This window comes from Buteo buteo, chromosome 19 (assembly GCF_964188355.1).
Source record: "Buteo buteo chromosome 19, bButBut1.hap1.1, whole genome shotgun sequence".
In the NCBI taxonomy this organism is placed as follows: domain Eukaryota; kingdom Metazoa; phylum Chordata; class Aves; order Accipitriformes; family Accipitridae; genus Buteo; species Buteo buteo.
Genome location: NC_134189.1, coordinates 301072 through 320830, shown reverse-complemented (window position 1 = coordinate 320830; position 19759 = coordinate 301072). Strand labels below are relative to the sequence as shown.

Genomic DNA, 19759 nt, shown 5'->3' with positions numbered 1-19759 from the left:
CACATGGACTAAAGACCATTAAACAAGTCCCCATACGCATCAACATCACAGAAACTACCATCACCATCACCCTTCTGAACTCTTGCAGAGGTCAGGAATTGGGCAAGACACAGAAACTTACCTGGCTTCCCGCTGCTAGTAGCACTCTGCTCCGTGTCAACACACATCCTCCAAGGTGGCAGAGGAAGTTTTTACTGGCATTGTCTAAACTGTATCATTACAGTGCAAGGACTGTCAACCCTGTCTCTTTCATCAGCACAGAGTTCTCCTTATCAGAGAAGAGAAGCACAAAAGGGAGAGAGAATTACGTACACACGAGCAGTGTTTCTCCAGTGCTCAGCATAAAAATCTAATCAAAATTGTACCAGAATGGTGATGTGAAAAGCACCCTGCCAAGTCAGTAATAAATATAAAATTCATATCTTACATTTCCACAATATATCACCTCTCATCCCACAGTACTTTACACATTGTTGGGACTCTGATGAATCCCCAAATCAGAACAGATTTGTACTGGAATCTAACATTTCTGTTGGCTTCACATTCATTCAAATTACACCCTTAAGCGAGAGTAGGATAACAGGCACTTAAAATGGCCCCTTGAATGCAGCGGCAGCCATTTTAAACAGGGTCCAACTCCTTCCAGCTGCCAGACTCATTCCCTGAAGTTCGTCCCCCCCCGCCCCCATCCCTCTCACTCCCTGAGTCCCGCACTCAGTCCTGTTCCCCCTCCCATCCACCCTCTGGCAGAGAAAAGACAAAGTGGTATTTTTAGGGTGCATAAACACGTGGTTCACCCCAGTAGGCCCCACCTATGACACCCTAACTCCAAACGCAAACCATCTAATTCTGAAGACTGCAGCCACTGCAACCTGAACAAGCTTCAGTGTAAAAGACAATAAACCCCTACCTTCTCAGCTTTCAACCTTCCCAAGCAATACCACAGCACAGAGGTTATACACAGCATCTGCAGAGACCAAGAACTATGCGTTGTGCAGCCAGCAGCAGTAACAGCTTCTCCTTTTTGTGAAGACCTCATAAATTGGTAGAAAAGTAGAGGTGACAAGGAGTGAAAAGTCATAGTCCTCTTCCCTGTGGCTCATTATCCTAATACCCATCACCAAGTCCTTCCTGACAGATGCATTTGCCAACAACTCTGATGGGAACATTCAGCAGTGCTGTTCTTTCTCATCCTATTAACATGCCTATATGACAAAAAACTGTGCCCATTTTTGACCCAAGGATTTCACCTTCTGAAAGACAGATGCATAAAAGACAGGAGGTGTTAGAAAACCCTGGGGAACACTGCAAGTGTTAATAGCAGTAGGTACCTTAAGACAGAAGTGCTGATGGTAGTCCTTCACGCATCATACCATACCTGATCACTGCAGGTCTAAATAGGGAAAGCATCTTCTAAAAGCTCAGCTAACACTAAGGTGTCTAAACAAAGACCAGGTTTTCACAACTGCTCAGGAGCCATGAGCGGTAGGTGTTCAGTTCTTCTAAATTCTGAAGTTGCCTCTAATGAGACAGAGATGATCTAAAACTCCTCTGCCTCATCACTAGTGGTAGCACAGCTAACTAGGAGTGGCAGCAGTGAAATGCATTGCAAGGTTTCCCTTTTGTCAGTAAGGTTTTGGAGATCTTCATAATTTTCATATTCATATCTATTAACTTCTTTGTGGCACTGCCTACAAACCAAGTATTTGGGGAAGAAAAAACCCTTGGAAGCCACAACAACATGAATGATTTAAAGTAGTCCATCCAAAGAAGGAAAAAGGAGCTACTAATACTTGGGAGATGCTTCCAAAAGGAGGTACATGATAACAGTAGGAGTCCTCTGTAGTTCCAAGCACATTTATCTGCATCTACACTGACGAAATCAGGACAGTTATTTCACCTCTGGCAGCAGAAACACAGCTGCAGCACACTCCAGAATCAACTCCTGATATTAAAAAAAACCCACAACCCACAATGTCATTTAGCTTTACAATGAAACGATAAACTATGCATTGTTTGTCCTCCTTTTTTCCTGGTATAGATAAGGCCCTAGAACAGCTTCACCCAAACTGTGGTCCACAGGTCACTGCTGGCCTGTGAAGCATAATACACGGTCCGTGCAGCACGCTATCTGCAAACAACACTCAGTGTCTTTTTGCTCGTTATAAACACTGAATGTTTTTATGTCTGTGTGACAGATAAGCATTTATATCTAAATGTAAATCATCATCCAGAGTGCACCTACTTTGACCAAAGTGAAGAGACAGTATGAGACCCTTCCTGAGAGAGCCAGCTGTCACAACTGAAACATCAGCATTTTCTATTCACAGTCATTGCAATGATGCAGGCGCAGGAGATGCAGGATGCATCAGTGGGCAGTCTCCTGGAGAAGACTGTTGTAACAGAGCTACTTCTGTGTACAGGTGGGCACTGCTGCAAGCAAATAGCTGCGCTGGCTGCATGTGCTTGCAGTATTATTAGCAGCCTTTAGAGCTGACAAGCCTCAAATTATTTTGGTTGCAACCATACCTGAAATCTGGTATTTAACTCTGTGTTAAACCTCCTGAAAAAAATCATGACAACATAGAAGGTTGCAGAAGAGCAACAAGTACATTACCAAGAACCAGAAATCAATTTACAAACACAAGGACTAAATGAGAGCTTGCTAAGCAATGGCCAATGAGCTGGGAACTGAACTGTCTACAAACCTCTGACAGGCACAAACAAAAAAGGGGATTGTTCAATGCTACCTGGACTATGCTCAGGTCCAGTGGAAACCAAGAAAGAAAAAACATAGGCCTGTTGCTGCATGGGGAAAAGAGGACAAATCACCTTAACGGGGAGGCATATGGTCTTGTCTTCTCAGGAAAACATTGGAAGTGCAATCACTTGGGACAGCTAAAACTAAATTGAACACAAACACCAGAAAACATGTGGAAGAAAGTATCACATCTACTGTGTTTTGATCATGTGTAGAGCTAGGTAATCAGATCAGTGAGGTGGGTTTTTTTGTTGTTGCTGGCTAAAGGATATTCAATTCCACAGCTGAACAGTGACTTACTCTTCACTTTCACCTTGCCATTATCTACCTAGGCTCCAGTGTGGGACGGTCCCTGTCACACAGGAGTGTGACACACCTGTACCTACAGTATGGTATAGTGCAAGAGGCTTCAGGCAGAACCTCCCCTCTTGACTCTACGAGGATAAACAAATAACCATGCTGAATCAGGCTGGTTGGTTGTTTTGCTTAAAATGTATGTACTTCAACAAGTAATTAATATTTTGAGTAGAGAAGGCCTTTGTTAAATATTCACCACATTCACCCCTTCAATTAAGGTTTTAAATGCTCACATTCATAAATTCATTTACACCTCCTGCTTGTCCTTCAGCAATGCCAGAAAAGACCAGAGTTTACATTCCTGGCGTCTCAAAGATAAAAGAGAAAGGAAAAATAAAACCAAATCCTCCAGAAAATAACAACAGAAAATACACCAACCAAATTTAAAAAAAAAAAACAACAAAAAACAAAACACAAAACCAAACCTACCAGGTCTTTTATCCATCTCCAGAAAGAAGAAATGGTGTCCAAGCGGAGCTGTTTAGAAACCTCTCCCTTCTCACATGCAATACTGCAGCTGTAAGATGAATTCAAGGAGCAACTCGGGCAACTGGGGCATCACCAGGCACCGGAGGAGAAGACCTGAGCCCCCCCAACCCGGACACGGGGCTGATAGGCCTCACCCTGTGGCTCTGCACCCCAAAGCGAGCAATGCGGAGAGGGCAGGTGTGGAGTGGGGGGGACCCAGCCTCCCTCAGTACCTGCAAGAGGGCCCGGACATTTCTGTGCGCACGGTGAACTCGGTGTACCCAGGCGACGGACAGGTACCGCAGGGTGGCTGGGATATTTGCATATGCTAATTGCAACGTCAAGGTGTTTGCACCCGCCACGCTCGCCACGCTCACTTCTTCAGGAGGAAACGGCGGCGGGATGAGACTCTACCTGTGCGGTGCTGGTGACGTCACAGGCAGCTATTTCCAGCCCGGTTGCCATGGAAACCACCAGGCCCCCAGCACCAGTTAGCGGTTCAATATATAATTTACTTATTCTTTTTCACCTAAGTGATTAGGACTCAAAATACAGAAGCATCGCACAGACCCTCAAATCCTCCAATCATTTCATAGGAATTTCTTGAAGGCAAAAACCAGCCTGAAATACTGAGCTATGCACTCTCCAGGGAAAAAAAACCAGGCAAATAAAAGCCTAAAACAAGAAAAAAAAACCACCAATCCTTCCCCCCATCCCCTGCCCTCCCAAGTTTCAAGGGAGACAAATGCTACAGCTCCTGGAAGATTTCACAGGCCTGTCACCATCTGAAGGAGACAAGCCGACGGTGAAGGAGGAGATAAAAGCCCAACACAGGAGCTGCTGTGTCCGGCAGGGCCTTTGGTCCATCCTGCCCGGCACACCACATCCCATCGTGTCCTGCAGGCAGCCACTGCCCAGCGCCGCTGACAGCGCAAGGCAACTGCCCCGTTCTGTGCCGCTGGTGATGGGTGACAGCAGGACCCCCTGAAAGTCTCTTTTGGCTCCTACAGACGACCATCGTGCATTAAGGAACAAGTCTCTCCTCCTTATTAATCTTAGCAGCAGCAGTTATGAGTGCTGCTAGTCAATGCAACACCAACCAGAGCCCTGGGGAAGGCAGCCGCTCTATCTCCACCCCCTCTCCCAACCCGGGATTGCAGCGGTTGCCTGTATTTTCCACAACTTTTTTAACTAGTGCTGCGGTCAGAGGTGAGGTGATTTCTCTGCTTTTCCACTGCCTAATTAGTCACTGCAGAAGCTTGTGCGACACCCAAAGGTTACGCTTCAACACACTGGTCCAGTGAGAGAAAATACAAATACTTTTACTGGGAGAATTTTCAAGTGATTCATCTATCTTCAGGTACTTCTGAAGTACCAGTCTTAATGTTTCTTATTGTGCTTCATTATGTTTTCAACCAGCCCCTTTCAAAATGGGAAGTTTTAAACATTAATTTAGGCAACCAGCTGCTCTGTGGCCAAACCACATGGTCCGGCAGAACAATAGGAACAGCAGCACTCCCCAGCCCCCCCGTTTCAACCCAGCATGGGCCACCCCACTCTTATTTCCCGAAACAAGTCATCACAAACCATCCCCACTGCACCTCTTCTCCCTGCCGCTCCTTCCTCACATGCAGAGCTGGCGGTGGGGAAAAGAGGACAACCACCACTGAGACCCAAACAAACAAAAACAGAGGTGTTATTGGGCACAGTTTTAAATCAGGCACATTATTCCCTAAAGAGTAAAAGAAGAAAAAAAATCCACAGACAATAACCTTTCCATAGTTACTTTCTGTTGATATTCTTAAATGCTTTACATGTTAGGAAGTTCTCATCAATAGCACAGGACTACAATTTGAAGGCCACCAAGACAAATTGGCAGGAGACTGTGCCAAGCCATTAACACTTTCAAGAGTTCAAGGGGCTATTTTCTAGGGAAAGGAGGGTGGTATCAGACAACAGTATGACCTCAAGACCCAATTTTAGAGGTCTTCCTACTCCATATCATTTAACGTGATAATTTAGAGCCGTCAGATGCTTTAAAAAAAAAGCATTATTTTGCCCCAGGTTTAGAAACATGGGGTAATGCCTCAAAAGTAAAAATCAAATAAATGTAATCTGTAAAGCTAAACTGACCTGAACAAATCTTTTTCCTTATTCCCTCCCTTTTCTTTCTTCCAAGTCCTTGACTCAACCCATCTTTCTCCAAACCACTGCTTTCATTTGTGCTCCACTTCCTTTCCTTCTTTGATTTGCAGCATCTCCTTTCTTCTCACCCTTTGCATAACCATCCACATTCCCCACAGCTCAACACCAGCTTCCCTCTGGTACCCCTTGCTCTGAACTTCCTCTTCCTTTCCTCCCATTACTGTCACTGGTCCCTTTCTGTCCCTTTGCTCTCACCCCAATTCTGCTGGGTCACAGGGTGCTTCCCTCCTTCTCTAATATTAGGATCTGGTGCATGCTCCACCAAGTCAACTATATTAAACAGCCACAAAACCTTTGAGAGTTTACCAAGTGCTACCCTGATTTCAAAGCTAACGGAAATAAAAGATAAATTTATAAGTGACTGAGCAAAGACCACATGGGAAGTCAGTAGTATCGGCCGGAATAAAATGCAGAATCAGGCTGATCTGTACTCGGGTCACTTCATTGCCAGAACTGGATCACACCATTGACAAATCGAAACAGATTTATGCCAGGTCTAAACCAGAAACAGCCACTGAAAAAAATAATGTCGTTTGGCTGTACATCGAGAAATATGATTAAAAAGATGATTAAATGTTTCTATTTTGGAAAAAAAAAAAAACAGAAAAAAAACCCAAACAACAAAGAATGTCTTTAAAACCCCTTTGCTACAGCAGCTCATTTAATACAGTGAATGAGGCAAGAAAAACATGTTGCAGTGACTTTAGCTATGGGAAAATGACTGATACTTTGGATCAAGCTGACAGCTGACTTAAGAGTTTTTGCTAGGGCTAACTTCTTCCTTCTCCACACAGCCTACAGTGGGGTCTGGCATGTCTCAAAACTCGAAAGAAAAAAAAAAAAAAAAGCTGCTGATTTCATAGGCAAGTAGCCTAAGAGGCTGTTTGGAGGATGAAGTCAACTACATATGGTTCTATTTATTTGTTTGTTTTGGGGTGGGGAGAGGGAGTCAGTGGCAAATTCTCAGCCCTAACAACCAGCTCACAATAAAAGCTTATGAAGTCAAGAGTTCCTCAAGGAAAAGAAACACTCTTAAAGTTTGTATTTATTACATAAATGCCAACATATTTGCAAGATTCCAAAACTCAGGCAGCATACAGCTTGAATGATTAGAGCGTTTCTCCTTAAGGCCACCATTTGAATCCAGCCCAGATAAACCGTAATCCAAAACTGCCTTTGGATAGCAGGTCAATAGAGTTTACACAAAACCCCCCTCTGTGTACGGAGGTGATACAAAACAGGTACACTAGGCAGGTCATGTCCTAATGCACACTTAGACCTCAAGACCACAAACGAAACACAGCTGCATTTGAATGCATGACCAAAGTCTTCTGCATTTTCTTTTAGTGGGGCAAAAAAAAAAAAAAATGCCCCTAGGAAACACTGTACAAAAATATCCCTTCTCTGTGCTTTATGAATGAGAATTCACACAGAAAAAGGCAGGAAATGAGGTAAGGTTGCTTTTTCCCTCATACTCTATATTGTGACCGCAACGCTCACATACATTTCTAAGTTTAAGAATATAACCGCATACTTGTATATAGCTGCATCTCATCCAAGTGCTGGTCACTTGGGAAAACTCTGAAATTCAAGAATTCTGTGACTCTGATCCTACAACCATTACCAGTTGGGAGCTAACATACATTTCTCTTTTTGTTCATCCTGAAGCTTTGAATTATAATTTGCTCATTAGCCTAATAAATATCTCATCGTTGTGTGGCCCGTAACAGCAGAAACAGCAGTTATTATAACAGTTCCCCAATGCAGCAGAGTAAGCTCGTCTGACCTCAGCATCCCTCAGCACCTTAAGCAAACATGGATCCAGTATAGCCATGATCCTCATGGAGCTTTCCTGCTAACCCAGACGTAGCAAAGCAAGAGGTGTGACTCTCCTCTCTCCAGAGTGCTCACAGGCTCTTCTCCAGTCACAGGAGAAATATCCCATCCCCAGAGGTGTTCTCCATCTGCTCCTGGTAAAATAAAAATTAACAATCTATGGCACAGGGGCAACACATGCTGTAAAAAAGGTTCACTAGCTCAAGTACTTTGGCTGTGCTGAGCATTTCAGTTGTGACCAACATAATTTCCTGCCATTCCACTTTTCCCAGGTTGCCCCTACATCTGTCCTGAATCTATGTGAAACTCCTGTTTATACTTGATCCAGAGCCTGGCAAAAATTCCCTCTCAGAATGGAAGGGTAAGAAAACCAAGAGGTATTAACAGTTAACAGATTTTTATTTTTTTAGAAAAGCTTCTCAATACATATAAGAATGACCCCAAAATAATGAGTCTGATTTTGTTTGGGTTTTTTTTTAAAAAAAAAAAAGCTGAGCTTGTGATTCTGATTCTGTTGAAACCTCCCCTGGCCCATTCCCAAAACATATGCGTGATGAGAAGAGCGATGACTCTCCCTAATGTACTAAATAGGGCAATTTTGGGACCTCCTCCAAGATCTCTCTCCATCTGTCCATCTCCTGCCCAGCAATTCATCGTGTCCCCTAAATCTCTAACTCCACTGTGTTCTCCAGCCCTGGCATCAGGTCCTGTCTCTGTCCCACATTCATCAGCTCACATTCCACCCCAGAGCAACACCTTCACTCTTCCTGGAGTTGTCTCCTTTCACAGACTGACACCAGGGAAATTCTCCAGTTTTCCATTCCTGAAGCCAGGTGGTCCCCAGGGCACTAAGGGGCAGAACCCACTGCTTGCAAAAGGGAGAGGGGTAATGCTATGGCACAGATCTTTGTCTTCTGCTGCAAAAACAGGCATCAATTCCAAAAGGTGAGGCATCAAGTTCCGCCTCCCTTCTACACCGGCTCACACTAGCTCCAGTAGCCCACTTGTCCTGTTTCTCTTCGGGGTTACTTTTCAAGCAAGGCTGAACCTTCTAGCATCGGTTATCCGACCTAATTCAGCCCTGCTGAAATCCCATCACTTGCCTGCACAAAGTATGGAAAGAATTAGCACTGATCTTAGATCCCAGACTACCAATTGTCCCTGTACACAAAAGGTTTAAGTACCGATGTTGCGTGTGCCCAGAGGAGGTGGCAGAAAGACTCTTCTGCCTGCAGCAGGTGAAGAGACGGACCTGCAATCTTCCTGGGAATCCGGCTTTTCCCCTTAGCCTTCTGATTTACAGCGCAATCAATAGGTTTCTGCCCACTGCTGCCACCCCCTTTAGTTTCACAATTGATGGGCGGCAGCGCTCCGGCGCTGTTGTGTTACAGACAAACTGTGAAATGCCACCGATGCAAGTGCTCAGCTGAGTCACGCACGGTCAGCACAACACAACCGGGCCGGGCAGCATGTTGGAAAGCTCTGCAGGGACCCGGTCATGCCAAGGCAGCTCGCTCCTTCCCATCAGCAGCTCTTGCCAATGCCATTTCTTGCCCTGCAGAACTTTTGCCAGCAGAAATTATTATCTTAGGTCTCTCTCCCTCTCACACATGTATATACACACATGCGCGCATCGCATCTGATCACTTCTCAGCCTGTGATACCCTCATCACACCCTCGTGAAGCTGGGAAATACTATTAAATGGGGATAACAGAAGAGGGCAAAGGGTAGAGGAAGACGAGTTAGCTAAATAAGCTGAAAACAAGTTGTTGGATAACATGTCGAGACAATCCAAGTCCTTACTTCTGCTGAGAGGGGCAAACAAGCCCCTCCTGCATCTTCACTCCCTCCCCTCAGCACATTTCCCTGACTCGATCTGGCTGGAAAATTATGTTTTTACCAAGTTAGTTTACCATGGCACACTTGCAGCAGTAACAAGGAATGTGGGAGGCAACTGGGTCCATTTTATTTGGCAACAATGCTGATCTGTATCTACTTCAACCCACCACAAAGCCATGCCCTTATAAACACCATGACACCTGCAACCCAAACCCCAATACTGCCTCATCTCAGAGCAGTAGGTTTCAACTCCAAATCGTGAACGGTACAGGTTAAGTGTGACCCTGCTTCCATTCAGGTTCTTCCATCTGCTTGCCTTCCCCCAGCTCAGTCAGAAGGGGTTCAAGCTTAATTCCTGCCTTCCTCATCAGACACCCACAGCCAGAGCTTACAAAGGGAAGCCCTCTGGCACATCCTCTTCTGGAGATGCAGAGAAGCTAAACAACATCGTCAGCAGAGGCAGACTTGGGTTTGACACACAGCATGTTGAGTCCTTGTCCAGCACCCTCCCTCCAGTGTTATGGCATACCTTCTCTCCTTTCCCTGAGCTGCATGTGTTGTAAATGATACCGCATCCACAGCACTGCCAGTACCACTTAATATGAACCTGCAGCTTGACAAGCACTTATTTGGTGCATCATATCAACAAGTACCTGGATCATAACTTGCCACCCAGTCCTGCTGCCCTTTCACCCTCCAACACCTTTTGAAGGCATTTTCCAGGAAAAACTTATCGCACACTGGCTTCCGAAGTCACACAGATGTAAGAATGCCTTAATAATGCTGCAGTAGATCACACGCCTTTTCAAAGCTTTAAGAAAACAAAACACGAAACAAAACAAGCCTCTCCTCCCCCTCCTCATGGAAGGGCCCGAAGGCACAGCTGGATCCTGGCTGCTGGTGACAAAGCCTGTTTCCGAAGCCACTGGTGCTCACTCCTTCCCCCCTCTTGCTGTCCCCAGGCGTGACTGGGAAGCATGATCTGTTTTGGTAAGGACAACCACCAAAAAAACACTCTGCCCACCACCTCAGGCACAAAGCCTTGCTTGAGCTTAGAGGAGGGCCTTTAAGCTGGCAGGCTAGGGGATATTCTGGGCAGCCAGACAACGCTGCATTCCTTTCCCTGTGAAACTTGTATGAAATGCTGCATCTTAGACAGACACTTATTACTGTTTAAACTAACATTTTCCAAAAGAGAAAAGAAAAAACATTTAATCAATATCCCCAACTGGCTCAAGAGCTCACCTCTACAATGGAAGGAGAAGAGAAACGCTAAGAGGGACAAGAGAGGGAAAGGAGAGTGTTTTCAGGTGAAATGAGATGTGAGAGAACCAACAAAACAGTGATGGTCAGCAAGTCTCTTCCAGAGTCATGCAGCTGTACAGAAGCTTTTTGTACCAGAGGACAGATTTTATAGCAAGCCAGAGAAGAAGCGTCTCTCTCTAAAGGAGTGCAAGGTAGGGGGTGAAGAGAAGGGAAAGTAAAGGAAAAGGGAAGCTCAAGCTGCTCGAGCAGCTGTAATGCTGTGACTGGGACCAGTGGACGATAAGCTATAAAACACGTTGGCTGGATGTATGGATAAGCATGAACAGAGGGGTCCCTCATTTTCATCTCCAGTGCCTGCAGTTCTGGCAGGAGGCTCCCTGGATGCTTGGACGTGGAGGACAAGTGAAGTTTCTTAGGTGCAGGCACCGCCCAAAAGGAGGCCTTCCCAAATCACAGCCTCTGCAGCCACAGGATAGAAGCACATGGAGCTGCTTTGACAGTCCAGAAAAAAACTGGCCAGTATCTTAATTCAATTAGACTTTTCTAAGGATAATGAAAACATCCACAGTAGTATCAGATAGGAAATCAGTTATAAACTAGTACAGACCCTCATATTTCAAAGTGTACGAAAGCCAACTGACAGAGACATAAAGAAGCGGCTTCTATCTCAGGGTCATTGCTCCAAACTATCCACAATGGTGTAGTTCTTCATTTTCCAACCAACACTTGGTCTCAGCTCCAGCATCACAGCCAGCTCCAGTGTCCATGACAGCGTATTGGACCAAATGGGTCAGTGATCCAAGCAGCATGGCAGTGTGCCTCTGGTGTGAAGCAAAGACCACACTTCTTCAGTTCCACTGAGGTACCCAAGGACCCACCCCATCTCAGGAAAGTTTTGAGTGAACTACCTGGTTAAAACAGATGGTTTTGCCACTGACAAGAACCCCAAACAGTTCCTTTGAACAAGAGGCTTCATCACTAATCTGCCATTTTTGCTCTTTCCATAAAGAAGAGTGTTGGATTAGGCCTGGGGGCAGAAGAGCTAAGTGACTCTGCTGATTGCTCTTTTTGACAGCTAATGAAAATCATGCATCTCTGCTAGTTCTTTTGTGTTGGTCATCTGCATGCAACATCAGTGGACCACAGAAGCAAAAGAGAGACTGCTCTTGAAGGGGACCAAGTCACTGTCATCATGCACAGGATCCTAGACAGCAAAACTGTTTTCTCTACCTCTCAGGATGTAGCTTGCTTTACAGGTTTTGATAAGCAGTTCAATACCTGTCTTCAGACCTCAGGCAGGCTGGAGAGGAGCTATGGGGTACAGTATCTTCTGACATCCAGTTTTGGAATTCCACCTCAAGCAACTCATTTATGCTCCTTCTCAGGCCAGGTCAGAAACGAGAACTAACAGTACCTCATCACCAATAGAGCAGAGACACACAAACAGTTGATACCCCAGTCCTCGCAGCAAGATGCCATGGTACGAGGCTTGGAAGAACCATTGACGGTAAACATGATTCATACAGCAAGCATCTCACAATTTCGTCCATCTTTCATGTTTACCTTATGTAGCCAAAATAATAATGAAAAATCCAGTTCAGTGGGATAAGACATTGAAGTTAGGGCTACCCCATCGCATCGCTCTGCAACCTAGGTCTCAGATGCAGAAGAGTCCTCTGAGAAATAGGAATAACCTGCAAATATCAGGAGACTAGATGCCCCTTTCTAATAAGGCTTACAGATCAGAGTCCTCTCAGGCAAAAATGTGGCTTACAACAAAAACTCAGGGGAGGGGACTAAGAAGGAGGATTGAAATGTAAGGCTACATCTAAGATAAAGCCCTTCTAGGGAAACAAGGCAAACAGCAGAAAGACATTTCTGCTGTGCAAAACGCGGCATGGCCCATCTTTACCTGAGCTGCCCACCCACAGGTCTAATCAACCAAAGCACATTTTCCACTGGTGGGGGACAGGACAGAGAGGTAAAGGCAGATGAAACAGAGGGTCTCTGCAAGGTCTCTGCAACCTCCACTCTCCCAAGGCATGAGCTGAAAGTCATCGCTCCATCGCTAATGGAAAAAAGGGAGAAGGTTGGGGTGGGGAGAAGAGATTAGACTCTCTGTATGAGATTCTGGGAGCTGAAGTGAATAAAAAGCTAGCTGAAGCCTAGCAATCCGCTCTGCTAAAAACCGTATGTGCAGATACAGAACAATGCTGATTTTACACTAGAAACCAGGAAATGGGGTGGAGGGAGGATGCAGGACAGCACTGTGTTTCTACATTAGGATTTTTAAGTACACTGCAGGATTTCTGTCTCAGAGTACTCATTGAGTTACATCAGACTGTAATGGCCTGTTGATTTTGAGAGATTATGGCAGCGCTGCTGATGCAGGGGGAGAGGAGATGGAAGGAAAAAGAAAATGTGATGTATCAGCCAGCACGCGCACACATTTCAGATGATTACCTATACTCCTGTGCGAGAGAGACCCAGCAGATTCACAGTGGGACCAGGACTGGGAGGGGACCATGCACAGGACCCTGTTAGTAATCTAGGCTGGCATGGCAGGTGGTTTTGGTCCATCCCTCATCCCCATTTCATTCCCCTGGGGCAGCAGATGCCAAAAGCAACATTTCTGCAGGGGAGTCCCATCCAGGGCTGGCAGGACCAGAGCCACATGGCATGGCACGGCAAGTGTAATGGAGGAGGTGAATCCCATGTGTTCAAGGCACGCGGTGTGTGCCTGAGATGGATTCAGTCTCACTCTGCCAGGCTGACAACTTTGCCTGCCTGCCTTTCTCTCTCTCCTGTATTTCACAGAGAGATGGTATCCTTTCCTCTTCCTTTCTTTGCTCCCGGGCACAAGCAATCAAGAACAAAGGATGAAAGAAAAATGCAGTGGGGGGGAGCGAGGCGGGGGAGGGACATTTGAGAGTTAGGAAGCAATCTTTAGCAGAGAGAAGAGAATTTAAAAAAAAAAAAAAGGAGGAAGAAAGGAGATGCATAGACTTGGAAAAAAACACAATATGCAAATGAAGCAGAACAAAAATCAGAGCTGGGAAAAAAAATAAAATAAAATCACACCAAACAAACCCACCTCTCCATAAGATCCCTGTTTCTCAGACAGGGGGTTGCCATTGGGGTGAGGGGTTCCCAACGTCTTCTACCACCCTCCATCTCCAGCAGACACCCGTGGCTCACTGCAGGCAGACAATCTGCCCTCTGGGGCATAGTGAGGGAAGGGAAGAGGGAAGAGTAAAGCGATTCTGGAGCAGTGAAAACCCTTGTTTCCTCTCTGAGGTAGGGAGCTGTGGGGCAAACAGAACCAGCCAGGTGCTTCTAACATGATGTTTGTCAAACAATCTGATTTCAAGCTTCACTGGAGTAGTCCCTCAGCAGCTGCTTTAATCTACTGCAGCACCTCTCCCCCACAGCAGGCTGCATTCCCCTTGTCCCTCCTCCACTCTTCCACCAGGACAGAGGTCCCCCAGGAGCAGAGACCTCCACCCTGGCTGGCAGCAGGTTGCCTCACAGATGAAAAAACCTCAGGCCACACCACAAGCTAAGCAGGATCAGTCTTGAACTGAAGGTTTCCAAATGGCATCCAGCTGCACAAGGAAAAGGGGGATTTTGCCACTGCAGATGACATACTGCTTTCAGTGCAGAGCCCTGATGCTGCTCAGAGGTGGGTGTCAGCAAAGGTGGCCTCTTCCCTCCAGACCATGGAGTAAATAAGTCATCCATCAGCTTGTTCATTAGTGACACCGTAGCTGGTGGTGTGCTACGACACACCATAGTGCAGTTACCCTTCTACTCATCGTCATTTATTTCTTCTTCCAAGGTATAGCAAAACATCAGTGTGTGCTCCTCAGCTGGGAACAGTGAGAGGTGTAAAAGGGAACTACGAAGCAGCAGGATTCCTGGCTTTTAGACCAACTCTGGGGCTGACTCACCTGAAATGCCACTTTTTAGCGCCAGTAGTGCTCTCCTTTCGCATAAACAGCAGCTCCTTTGTCCCAGCTTTCTGTTCTTCCTGCCCACATTTCTACTCCAAACATTATTAGTTGTTTGTCCAGTTCTGCCTGCAAACAACTGAAGCTAGGGACTATAAGCTATGGGTTGGTCTTTACAAAACAAACATTTTTTTAAAAGTTTATCGATATCAGAAAAATGGATTATTACTTTTACTTACTACCAAGAAGCATCATTTAACTTAGTAAATACTAACTGCCTAGAGGCACAAGTCACAGTTGTGTTGCAAGGGCTAGTTAAAACACAATTTCAAGAAGCTGACAAATTCCACAGCAGAGGTGTCTACACACTGGTGGGGCACGTAAAAGCAAAGGCAAAGCCTTGCACTGTATTTTACAAAGGACTGCGGATATCAACGTAAAGCAGACAGGGGAAGCTGTGCACATATTGAGGGCAGCAAGTTGTCTAAGGGGAAAACAGCAAGAGAACTAAAACACAGCGGTGAGAGGGGGAGGGAGAAGAGGACAACAAGTTTTAACAGAGATCTGTGCCAGGCAGATCGGTAACTGCAACTGCCTGCAAAGGTCTCTCACACCTCCAGCAACAGGAGTGGCTGCAGGCACTGGCTGCATTTCCCAGGACCTCCTTTGCTCCCAAGTGCAACTCCCCCACCCTAGAGACCCAGGGGGAGGCAGAGCAAGATGTACAATGTCTCAGTCCACACCTTACCCGGGTCTGTGCCCCCATCAGTAAGAACCGCCACCACAATTGACACTAAGCAGTTCTCTTGTTATCAAGCTGCAGAGGTGACAAGGACCACAGGGGCACAGACAAGAAGCTCCCCTCTCTCCAGTCCCCTCAGGTCACAGCTAGGTATCCTGGTAGGAACGGTGTGTGTGCATAGCTGGTATTGCCATAATGTGTGTGATGCTTGCTCCATGAATAAAGAGCATCACTATCTGGAGCTGTCGAGCCTGCGTCACTCACTGCAAGAAGCGGGGGGGGGGGGGGGGGGGGGGGGGGGGGGGGGGCGCGGGAGACAACTACCAGCTTAAACCAGATTTTACTGGTAGGAGCACCACCACAATCCAGGCGCTCAGGGACTTTACAAGGGAACCTGAAACATTACCAGCTGCAGTTGCAGGCTCCATACCCTCCTTCAGCCTGGAAAAGCAACAATTAGCACGTGTATGTTAGTGCATGCATGTGTTTGCATAAGCGTGCAGTGCAAACATATACAATAAACAGAGCAAGGAAGAAGGAGATTGTTGTTTGAAGCTCAAAGAAGCTATTTGTAAAAATCAGTGTGCAAGTGAGAATGAAAAAAGAGGCAAGAATTACTTTCATCTTTCTGGGAGGGAGAGGGGGGCAGGGAATTAAGCACACACACACCCTGAGCAATGCCCAGGAAGAATTATGCCACTCGTGATAAATGCACTTTTCTGGTTCCGTGAAAAATCTGACATAATGAAAGTACCTTGAATGCAATTACCAGCACTTGTTTAGCATGGCAGGGCGTTGCACTGCCACTGGGCTCGCTCCTCTCTGCTCCCAATTAGCATGCCAAGTACTCCAGCCACACACATGGGCTCACAGGTCAGGGATTGGTGCGGAGGAGCAGCAACCAGCTACCTGCCCTCCAATGAGGGAGCGAGCGATGTGCTGGAAAGCTCTGGCTTCCTTCATTTTACATCCTCCCATCCCTATCACACTCTTTTCCTCCACTCCTCCAGGGTCTCTGGAGGCAGTGATAAAAACCGCAAACTCTCCCCCTCCCCTCTCAGCTGGTCTCATTCACGGCTCATGGCAGACCCAGTTTCCTCTGGGGACTCACTAATGAAGACGGCCAACGTTAATCTCTTTCCCCCTCCCTGACGGGTCGATTTATAGTTCCACGGAGAGTCCTGGATTGCAGCCAGAGGGCTTGACACATTCTTCTTGTTCCAAGACGGAAGGGGGGGGGGGGAAGAGACAGGCTTGCGTGCGCGCGCGCACACACACACACACTGAAGACACACACGCGCATTTATGATTTGGATTTAGCTGGAAGATGCAGCTGGAAAACCTGTTTACCTGTTCCGAAACAGCAGCTGAAGGGAACAGTAATCGACAGCGCTTTTGTATATATGTGTACACTCCAAACATCTTTGTGTTTCCATAGCACCTCTTTCAGCCCAAAGACCCCAAATCACAGGGATCATTCCCTCATCACCAGGATGAAATAAAGCATCAGTTGTGTGCCAGCAGCATTACCCGTGAGTCATTAGGAGAGGAAGCGAATGATAACTTCTCCAGGATAAACAGCAGGGGGAGGGGAAAGGGAAATTGTAGATGGGCAGAAAGTAATGAACTGGAATCTGGCCAGGACACTGAGGTTATTGTCCCCTCATCTTGTGAAAAGTGTGGTGGGATCTTTAAGAATCGATTGATTGAGGCCTTGGCTCTACCTCTCATCCATAAGAGGTTCCAGCAGTAGTTCCAGCTTCTCCAAGAGTGATACTAGTGCACAGGCTCAGGAACGGCTCAGACAGAAACACACCCCTCTGGTATCCCCCACCTGCCTTTCTACAGTGCTGTGTGGTATTGCCCACACTGGAACTCCTCAGACCTGTCATTCCTATGGCTGCCCCTTCAAAGGAAACTGGAGAGAAGGGAATTCTCAGATATTAACACTGAGCTATAAAGGAGTATCCCTTCCTCCCCACCAGCATTTAATTTTTTCCCCATTTGGCAGTCACTGCCGCAGCCTCACCGCATCCCCTAACTTCATGCTATTTGTTTAGTTCAGTTCCCCGTCCACACACCGGACTCGCCTGTGATGACAGCACAGCTCTGCTAATAGGGTCAGTCAGTGAGCTACTGCTGCAGAGCCGCAGGGGAGCACAAAACACTGGCTTTATTCCTGTAAGACCTATACATTACCTCCTCGCCCCCGCCCCCTCAGGAACCAAGTGGTGGATTTAAAAGGAGCACTGTCAAGTCATTTAGGCCCATTATTTTGCACGAGAAGAAATGGCCTTTACAAAGCTCAATGGAAGCACACTCTCATTCCATCTTTAAGTAATCTTGAAGGTTTCAATTGCAGGGCTGTAAACCACAATGCAAAAAAGCACAGACAAATACATCAGATATGAGACTGCCCAGACACAGAGTTCCACTTGCCAAGCTGACGGCAGAGCAAAAATAGAAATGAACGCTGCACATAATTATAGTATTTTACATTTCCACTGCACTTTCCATCCTGAAAGATCCCCAAGTGCACACACATGTGCATGCATGTGCATACTGAGAAGCAGGATGTTGGGAAAATTCACTTGCTTGTGAAAGAGACCAAAAAATCGTGGTCCAGTAATAACAGCTTGTACTGAACCAAAGCCTTCATTAACACACACATACACAAGCTCGTAGAAAATCATTATAATGTGAAACAAGACTAAGCCAAGCCACAGCAATCTGTAGATCAGCAGCTCCAGCACTTCTGCTGCTGCTGCTCAGCATTTCCCCCAAAACACAAGATTAGAAAACTGATCATTTATTAGCTCTCGCCCTCTGTTCCCCAGCGAAGCCCAAGGTGCCATTCCACTTTGCTACCACAGGGCAGGGGCAGCTCTGAAGCTATCCGATCCCCAGCCTTCCCCTCTCCTGGTGTCGAGTGCTTTGCAGCCTGTAAGCATGCACATCCTCCAGCTCTATGGGCTGCAACAGCCCCATTTTGCAGACAGCAGAGCGTCTGAACAGGGGAACCAAAGCCAGAGACAGTGCCCTAACCACAGTGCTCCTCTTTCCCTCACAACAAAAGAGCTCATGTCAGGTACAAAGGCCCATTCTCTATTTCTGTGCCACCCAAGATGCTCTGAGCAAGGATGAAAATGGCCAGGAAAAAGAGTGCTTGAAGATAAGCTGGAGCAGAGACGTGACACTGGCAGAAACCTCCAACTTTCTCAGGAGGCTGGGAGGCAGGGGAAAAAAGAGCAGGCGCTAGCTCGAGCCTCAGCCTAGGATGCTGGGTCACTCCCTTCTCTTTCCCACATGTCTGCAGAAAGTCAGTTTTGTCTTCCACATATTAAATATCTCATCGCAGTTTTAAACTCCCATCTGAGCACACAGGCGTTTCGATCTTGACTTGTGGCCAAGCATATGAAGAACAGGGGTAGGAAGTTCAAGAGGAGACAGAGAAGGCAGCAGCTCTGAGGGCACTACAAAAACGAACTGATAGGTCAGGAGGAGGGAAGGAAGCAGTCTGAGGTTATGAAATGATGCAACAGCTGGCTAGATAGAGCTGGGATTTTTTTTTTTTTTAAATGAAAAACAGGAATCTCACCAACAATACAATGTAATCAAGTGCAGTACACAACTACCCATTCAGGGAAGAGCCTCCCTGCTAGTAGCCTTAGCCCTTACACTAGCCTGAGACCAATACCTGCTTTTGATAACCCTCACAGAAGAACCTGTTCACTCAGCAACATGCTACAGTCATGTCTGAGGCTCGGTGAACAACTGGCACGTGCCCCTCTCAGCAGAAATTTTGGGGAAGGATGAGATTTTGTCAAGGTCGCTGCAGCAACACACTCTCCTATACTTAGGGAAACAGCCACAGGATTGTTAACAACCAGAGAGGACTCCAGGTTTTAATAAGGTCACATCTGAAAGAGCCCCACATAATAAGCTGCATGGAAGTCAATTTATCGACCTCAGCACACAGGGCTAAGTCAGGCCTGCTGGGATTCAAAGCTGTGGTTGCAGGGCGTGTAGGTAATTCATACCTGATGCTCGAGGCCATCCCCTCTGGCTACAAATGGGAGACCAATGTGATTTCTTAAATTTCATTTAGTTTAATAGTCCAGCGCATTATTCAGGAATGCAAGGAAGACCCTGCTTAAAATAGGATTTTTAATTTGACAATGTCACTTTAACAATAAATAGCTGGCTGCTCGGTTCCCCTGGCAGGGAGACAGCAGGTGCTCAACTGGCTGATTTAGCAGCAGCAGCAACTGCCACCACGAGCTGCTGGGTGCAGTTCACAGGCTGCAATTCCCTACTCCCCACAATGGGACTGC

The 19759-nt window shown here is 46.5% G+C and overlaps 1 protein-coding gene across 7 annotated transcripts in view; it reads right to left on the bottom strand.

The window, feature by feature from the left end:
- The window catches only part of TCF20 (transcription factor 20), a 131953-nt gene that overhangs the window by 88166 nt on the left and 24028 nt on the right, over nt 1–19759 (bottom strand). Inside the window, exon 2 of one of the 7 annotated variants that reach the window (XM_075051526.1) lies at nt 7596–7761. The exons of the other annotated variants lie outside the window; for them this stretch is intronic. Coding sequence (XP_074907627.1) covers nt 7596–7634 — 39 coding nt within the window. The 5' untranslated portion in view covers nt 7635–7761. The remainder of the gene's footprint in view (nt 1–7595; nt 7762–19759) is intronic. 7 annotated transcript variants of the gene reach the window in all.